An 8,553-nucleotide genomic window follows, 5' to 3' on the forward strand; every position below is an offset into this window, starting at 1 on the left:
CTGGCTCACTCTATAGTATATTTAGAGCCATTTCATATAATTTTTTGTTTTTTTTTAAACCAAACTAAAAATGACGGAGTTAGGGCTTGCGTTGTTTTTTAGGCGACAGCCTGTATATTCTTTATGTAGAGAGATAAAAGGTAGGACGTAAACCTTTAATGTCACTAATATTCACACAGTTTAGTTGTATAAAAGTGTATAGTATAAAACACCCCAAACCCCAAAAAATCCAATAATATCATCTTTTTTATATCGGTAAGTTGCTGCACCTTCTTTTTAGAATCAAACGAAAGAGCTTAGGTTTAGAAATATTATATCGGTAAGTCGTTGATTGCGTGTTTTTTGTTTTAGGCTTCCACAGAGCATGCAGTAGCCCTGGGACCACCCCACGCAAAAATTCCAGCTACGCCCATGCCTCTAACCCCATGTCTTAACCACAGCCTTTGACTAGTGTATATAGTCAAAGCCACAGCTTAAATACTAAATCGAACTGTTGTCGGAAGTTGGAAAACATTTTGATGACCTAGCTATGGCACCTAGTGCTTATGCAACCATGGATTCGTGAGAGCTAGAGATCGGGACTGCGAGCAGGCTACGAAACTTATTAGTTTTATTCAAGTATACCGATAGATATTTAATGATTCTCTTATTGTTTCGCTTAATGACTTCCATTCCCATAAAATAGAAGTTCAAATCGACAAAAGAAAACGATTGAAATCAATAATTCCTTTACCAAAAACATAAAATATATACTTTCAAGGAACAGTTTCGTTTTCTTTGCGGTTGAAGGAAAATAATCCCATTTCGAAAGTTGCATAATCAAATAAAAAATCATTGGCGTAGAAATTTTACTTTTCTTGAGAGCTATGTCCACTCACTATTCTTCAGGTTATTAAAAATTTCTCTACCAATATTTTGTTGGACTTTCCATGAATATTTTCACTTTAATATATTGTATTCGGAATAATCTAAATGATTTTTTAAAAAATATATGGTTATAATTTTAAATTTATTGAAATGTGTTAACTTTGTGGATAAATATACCTATTTAACATGTAAAGAAATCCGTAAAATGAATTACAAAATCTAAAAAAATTCTTGAAAATTAAAAAATTGAATTAAGGACAGATATATTTATTAAAACCATAAAAAATACGTAGATTTATATTATTTATCGAAAAATCCGAGATCATGTCGAAAATCTGTAGATCAACTCTGGTATGGGCTGATTTTTAACAATTTCTTTTGGTTTTAATTAACGACTCTGCTATTGGCCCAAGTATCGCCAGTCTACATCTATCTGTCTCTGAAGATATTTGAATAAATGTAATATTTGTTTAAATTTCAATTTTCAGTGTGGGTGAGACATAACCTATATCTTAAATGTCATTGCTACTCAGGGCCTACTGGGACAAAATGCTGTGTTACACATACTGGCAGAGAGTGACCTACTAATCTATTGGTGCTATGAAAGCAATTCCTTGCATCTCAAAAACTGGTGACTGGATCATTACCGCTTGTTTTAAAATAATCTAAGGAACACATTTCTGAAGTTATGACATGAATTTATTAAAAAACATTAAACATAATAATACTTTCAATAAAATTAATTTATTATATACAACTAAATCATTATTATATACAATTTACCATTAAAATATAATTACAAAATTTCCATATTAATCTTTCTCCAACTTTTTGTATTTCTTACTGGGTCTACGCTTAATTCTAGAAATTTGGTGTATGATGTGTTTGATTATGTAATAAAATATTAAGAACAACAATATATCCACAACTGTTAAAATAATAATAATGTCGATCATATTCCTTTTATACCAAGACAAGTGTATTCCCGCTGACTGAAGATGGTGGGATCCTTTATGCCTCATGGCATATTCTATCCAAAATACTGCTGTATCCATGGGACTTACGAGCTGATCCTTCAATATTTTAGAACGGGTTTTGGCATTATCTGCATATCTAAAAGTAAAAATTTATTATAGTTTAAGAGCATATACATAGTTTCATGTCAACTTACTTTGGGTTGTTTAAAATTTCATGTAAAGCCCCAGACAATTTTTCTTCGGATAAGTTTTGGAAAGGCACGGAAATTGCATAACCGTTTCTTTCTGCCTTAGCAACATTCATTTTTTGGTCACCATAGATTGGTATACCTATAACAGGGACCCCATAGTGCACCGTTTCGATGGTGCTGAGCATACCTCCGTGGGATATGAACAGTTTTGTATTGGGGTGGGCTAAAATAGAAAAATTAATGAGATTAAACATATTAACGAACAAATTTGCTTTCACAGAATGGAAACTTGTAGAAAATTTTCAAAAATTGCTGGTTTGGTCATTGATGACACACTTTTTAATTGGAAGGTATGAGACAAGAATGGTTTTACATCCATTTCTAGTCAGAGTTGGAAGCAGCTCAAAATTTGTAGCTAACTTGACCTTAAAGCTTTCAATGATTGGCTAGATAAATTTAGTCAAATCCATAAAATTTCATTTAAAAACATATAATGGTGAATCTGATTTAATAAACTTTCAAAATATTGATGCCTGGAAAGCTAAGTTGCAGTCGATACTGAAGAACTGTATTAATGCAGATGGAACAGGGCTTTTTTCCATATAATGCCTCGAAAAATATTTGCATTAAAAAATGATGTGTACAGGGGGAAAATCAGGAAAAGGGGGAAAGACTTACGTTGCTGTTGTGTTCAAACATGGAAAGAGATGACGAAAAGCCTCGAATAAGTAACAATAAGGCCAGTGATATTAGCGAATGCAATATAGAAAATAACATCATTGACATTTTTATTTCCAAATTTTAATGTAATTAATTTTGATAGAAAAAACATACTCAATAATTGATGATAATTTTAATAACTGAAAATCCAGTCTCTAATATTGTAACAAGTCTGTTTTTCATTATTTACCCCCCACCTCAAAATAACTAACTCGTCTTTTCAGGATTCTCTAAGGGTGTCCACTATTAGAATGTTTTATTGTACTTAAATTATGCAGAAAGTTTTACCTAACAGATCTTGTTGTGGCAGCCACTTCATCAATTTAACATTACTTGGTAGTCCTGGCAAACTGTCTTCTTCAAACTTCCACAAGACCCTCTGTTTAATTTTACCGAAAGATTTCAAAACTGCTTGAAGTTTTTGTTCACTGAAGTCAGAACTCTTCAGGTTTGATCCCATCGAGAATATCACTACACCCTCAACTGCCTCATCCATGAACATTTGTAGGTCTAAACGTAATTCATTTGGAGGTTTAACATGAAAACCACCGATTTCAATCATGTTTGGGACATGAGGCACCGGTTCACTGATGCTTGGGTGAGAGTTTAGGAGAATTAAACTTGCATTGTGCATTACATCTTCCAGATCTAAATCCTTAGAGATGTATGTTTTCAACAGCTTGTCATGGAGAGGAAACATGTAATAGTACTTGTAAAAAGCATCAAAAGTGTTATAGGCGAGGTTGACAAACCTTTCACCAAGATCCATGTAGCCGGTATATTGTGTGAGAATGTGTGGTACATATGAAGAGGGTGCCGGATTGGCAAATATATTGTTAGAGGAACTATAGGAAGGTAATGATGAAAATAGGACAACTGGGGCATCGAAAACTTTTCCAACACCCAAAATCGCTTCAGCCAAGAAATATTCGACAATGACAACGTCGAATTTGGCTTGAGATTTTAACAATTTCTGAAAGTTATCGTGAGATAGTAGTTTCTCCGTCAGACTGTACCCCATGTTGTGAATAAATTTAATTTTTCTCGTAAAACACATTGTTTCCCTGTTGAAGAAATCCTTTTTGTATTCTAAAAATATAATTTTAAATTAAGTATTTTGCTTTATAATTTGAAATAACTTACCATCTAAAGCTTCAGTCATACTTTCAACGGCCACATCTGTGTAATTTGCAATGGGTGTTTTCTGAGGGAACGGACTGACCATGGTGACTTCATGACCTCTGTCGGCTAACTCCTTCATGAGGCGAAAACCTAGTGTAAAATGGCTTACTGCTGGCGTAGGAAAAATTCCCAATATTTTCGCTGGTTCTGCGATACATATTGCCAGAAAAATGAAAAAAAGTTTTAACATTACCATGTCGTTCTTTGTTTTGAGGCACTTCCTGTTAGTTAAAGAAAATACGCTAACACATCTTATCTACTCAGGCAATTTATGGTTTGTGTACATTTTTGATTATCTGATACGAGTGCTGTGACCTTGTCTACGCCTAAAATTAAATTAGTGATTATAAACTCGTGACCTCAGTATGACATACCACCATCTTCCTTCACGAAGATTGCTGTCATTGAAGTACCTCCTAAAAAATATGAAAAATTCTTGATCTTGACAACTAACTAAAGCATAGTGCAAAAAATATCAAAATATATTTTTTTATTTTTATTAAAAATATGATAAGAAATGTTAATACACCAATTTAAGTTTCAATAACCGAAGTTTCAATTTTTTTGCATTATAATGTAATTATTTGCTAAAATAGCTTTGTTTTCAATAATTTTATCAATGAAAACAAAAGTCAGCTGATAAAAGTTGTATTATGAATAATAATTACTTAATGACCATAAATTTTTTATAGGGTTGTGTAAAATAAAATCCAAGTGTATAAAAAATATGTGTATTTCAGTATGAAGTAAATAAACACATACCTGTATTATATATTATTTATATGATACGGTAATAATAACATTTATTGGAACTATGTGTGACTGTGTACATACCAGTACGTAGCATTTCTCTAAATAAATTAATTTCTATTCTAGATAGGCAACCAACAATACAAATTGCGGTATTTTGTGTTAGCGATGAAGAGTAATAATAATGTAAACCTATTGCAGGTGTAGTTATCTATTTTCAAAATATGTACATAAGTACCTAATGTTTTTAAGATTTTTGTGATTTTTTTTACAGAAAGGTGGGAAATTACTAAACATTGTGAATATTAGAAACCTAAATGTGTAAACCATCTTTATACTATTATGAAATTTATTTGAAGAATATTAATATAAAATATATATTTATAATTATAGATATAATAAATATTTCAATTGCTTTATGTCATAGACAGGGCCGTAACCAGTACGGGTTTAGCCAGTCCTGAAATATTTTGTTTTCAATATATTTTTTTGTTATTTAGATTAAAATATTGTTGAAGAGTGCCAATGCCGGCCACTGCAATTAAACATTTCAAAAAGCACAATGCAGCGGATTTTAACAAAACAATAAAGATGCAGATCTTTTGTCAAAATCCGTTGTAATGTATTTTTTTAAATGATTAATTGCAGTGACCGACAACACACTGAGGTTATGGGAATTTACTCTCGCAGTAATATTTTCGGCTTAACGGTCAGTATCTGTTTGGTCGAATTTGGCAACTAATCTTTTCACATTTGCTTCATTCCTTCTACCGAAAATTCCACGTAATTTGCGTACAGTCTCAGCTACATACTCTCCGTACTTGTAATGAATTTCAGAATCTTCACTCGCCCATCAGTCGTATAGCACTCCATTTTGTCTAACGGCAACGTGTTTACAACATGCGACCCTGCACAATGCTGTCAACTCTTCGGAATGCTTTTGGGCCATCCTTTATGTATTAAGAAGTAATTAGTTTTTAGTTCTGACGAAGATTTGATTAAGGAAGTCAGCAAAAGAAATGTTTTTGTTTTTTTCCCATTTCATTTCCGATATAGACTAGTTAAAGTAGGTATGTCCAAAAATAACGAACAGGGTAAAGTTTTACATTTTTGGAGACTTTTTGTCCCAGAGAGACAAACAAATATGAGATAAGGCGTCTCTGGTTTAATTTATGAGAAACAGAACAGCGAAATCTATGTCCTAATGTTTTGATTTGTTTAAGAAGTACAGGGTGTTTTTTTATTTCCGTTTTTTTCTGTTCATATTTATTTGAGATTTTTTTTAATTTTCGTGAGATTTTTACTCAGAATTCAGTGGCATTGGTAATATTATTCTGTCTTCCCATTACAAAATTGAAGTGTGCCGATAAATACGGGTATACAGGGTGTCCGCGTTTTTTGTAGCAGGACTTTCACAACTTGTACTAAAAGTCCTTAAAAAAAAAGTTCATGTAAACATATATGTATAGATGCGTCGTTTTCGATTTACAGAGTATTCAAGTTTAAAATAAGAATTGATTTTTTATTCGTAAAACGAAAACCCCTTTTTAGATTTTGTTGAAACTTGGCAACTTTGTAATAATAATACTCATTTTCTCACATAATTTAATTTGTCCCATTTTCTCCAGTGGCGTCACAACAAGATACCAAAAAATATGGTACGCCACTGCTTTTTGGTAAGTGAAATTTTTCTCAGATTTAGCTATCAAAAACACAACTTTTTTTGTTATTTAATTTTTTGTCCTATCTTGCTTTGATTAGTCAGAAATAAAACATTTTCATGAATAGGTTCGAGATTTGCTTAATTTATTTATTTACTTGTTACAAAGTGTGCCGTGAATATGTCTGTTTTTGAGTTGCCAAGGATTTTTTATTGGGACCTTACATCCTGCCCAAAGATTAAGCGGTCAATTATTCCTTGAATTTTTAACTCCCTAGCATGATAACATGCTAGACGATGTTCCTTTTAAACAAAGAATATACTCGTTTTTTCAATTAGATGGATGCCTCTTTGGTGGTACGAAATTGGCTGAATACAGAGTATCCACAGAGATGGGTAGATCGTGGAGGTCCAGTTGGGTGGCTTCCGCGATCGCCTGATCTAACACCTTTGAATTTTTTTGTTTGGGGATTTATTAAGGATGCAGTTTACTCTACGCCTGTTAACTCGCAAGAGGAACTTGGACAACGAATCCGGAACGCTGCTCTCAGAATAACTCCACATCATTTGAGAGACGTTAGGCGGTATTTGATACGTCGCTGTAATTTGTATGTAGAACGAAATGGCGGGCATTTCGAACAGCTCCTTTGAGGTCTATTTATACAATAAGTTGTTTTTTCACACCGTGTTGTTTATTTTTTTTATTATCTTACAATAAACTGTGCGAAACAAAAAGTTTTATTTCTGTCTAAACAAAGCAAGATAGGAAAAAAAAGTAAATAACAAATAAGTTGTATTTTTGATAGCTAAATCTGAGAAAAATTTCAAACTTACCAAAAAGCAGTGGCGTACCAAATTTTTTTCTATTTTTATCAAGCTGGTATCTTGTTGTGACGCCACTGGAGAAAATAGAACAAATTAAATTATGTGAAAAAATGAGTATTATTATTACAAAGTTGCCAAGTTTCAACAAAGTCTAAAAAGGGGTTTTCGTTTTACGAATAAAAAATCAATTCTCATTTTAAACTTGAACACTCTGTAAATCGAAAACGACGCATCTATACATATATGTTTACATGAACTTCTTTTTTAAAGGACTTTTAGTACAAGTTGTGAAAGTCCCGCTACAAAAAACGCGGACACCCTGTATATACATTTATTTAACTTTGTTTTATTTATTGGATATATTTTCCATACAAGGCACACCCTCCTAGAAACTAAAATATTGCCCACACCTTACCTAAAATTTCCTTTATTTATTGCCTCTGATTATGACTTTGATTATGGGAAACATAAAATTTAACTTTTTTTATGAGACACCACTGGTGATGGAGAAAAAATGATGGACAAAATTCGTAATTAGATATATTTACTCGCCGTTCAGGGCCAACTGATAATATTTTAGATATATGTAGATATTTGTAATGAATTCCGTATATCTACTTGACATATGTATAAAAAATATTCTTATACAGAATTGTGAAAAAAATTTAGTTCACTTTTTGCTTGTGACTTTTACTTGCGAGAGCTTTAGTATTTTTTCCAAATATTCGTCTCAGGAGGAGCTTAATAACATAGTAGAATACTACTACACAGAGAATAATAAAACATATGACGTCAAGGAGGTATAGTTGGAACCAGTACAATTCTATGGCAGCATTTCTTAAATGAGGTGCCCCACCGCGTCTAATAACAAATTCTATCCAGAACATTGCCACATCCAGGGGCTTTGCCATTTGATCCCTTAATACATTAGACAGCTCCTTCGCATTTCTTGAAAACCTAAACACAATAAATAGTGACGGTGTCAAAAAATTGTGTACCTAGGTACAGATCGACAGAAATAAATTTGCGTCTCTGACTGTGGCAGAACCGTGCGAGATTGAGAAAGAACGCATTCGTCTAGATCTAGAAGGAATAAATCCTCCAATTTCTATCACAGAAGTTGTCAAAGTCGAAGGTTGCGTAGTACTGGCATGGGAATTTAACAGCATAATACTAGCGTTGTAAATTATATCCTTCAGTTTTATATTTCCGGGGAAATATTTAGTTAGCAATTCTTGTTGTCGAGGAAAAGCGACTAGTTCTTTGTAGATAGCTTCAAACCAGCTTAGGAAAACGTTGTTTAATCTTTGAAAAAAGGTCATTTGGTCTGTGTACGGAGACAACGACAAAGGATTGATGGATGGAGGTCTTATGTTGCCAA

The 8,553-nt window shown here is 32.7% G+C and overlaps 1 protein-coding gene across 2 annotated transcripts; it reads right to left on the minus strand.

The window, feature by feature from the left end:
• Window positions 1-1,595: 1,595 nt before the first annotated feature.
• On the minus strand, window positions 1,596-4,786 carry LOC108905023 (UDP-glucuronosyltransferase 2B10). Of its 2 annotated transcripts, none has more exons than XM_018707782.1 (6): window positions 4,700-4,786; window positions 4,315-4,353; window positions 3,899-4,263; window positions 3,044-3,844; window positions 2,039-2,258; window positions 1,596-1,980 (listed from the first exon to the last, which is right to left on the minus strand). In XM_018707782.1, exons 3-6 carry the CDS (start codon window positions 4,131-4,133, stop codon window positions 1,680-1,682), a joined length of 1,557 nt encoding a protein of 518 aa, XP_018563298.1. In that variant the 5' UTR covers window positions 4,134-4,263; window positions 4,315-4,353; window positions 4,700-4,786; the 3' UTR covers window positions 1,596-1,679. The 2 variants fall into 2 exon arrangements, with proteins under 2 accessions (XP_018563298.1, XP_018563299.1); XM_018707783.1 differs by having other exon boundaries at window positions 4,312-4,353.
• Between the last annotated feature and the right edge of the window lie 3,767 nt (window positions 4,787-8,553).

This window comes from Anoplophora glabripennis, unplaced genomic scaffold (genome assembly GCF_000390285.2).
Source record: "Anoplophora glabripennis isolate ALB-LARVAE unplaced genomic scaffold, Agla_2.0 scaffold73, whole genome shotgun sequence".
Taxonomy (NCBI): Eukaryota; Metazoa; Arthropoda; class Insecta; order Coleoptera; family Cerambycidae; genus Anoplophora; species Anoplophora glabripennis.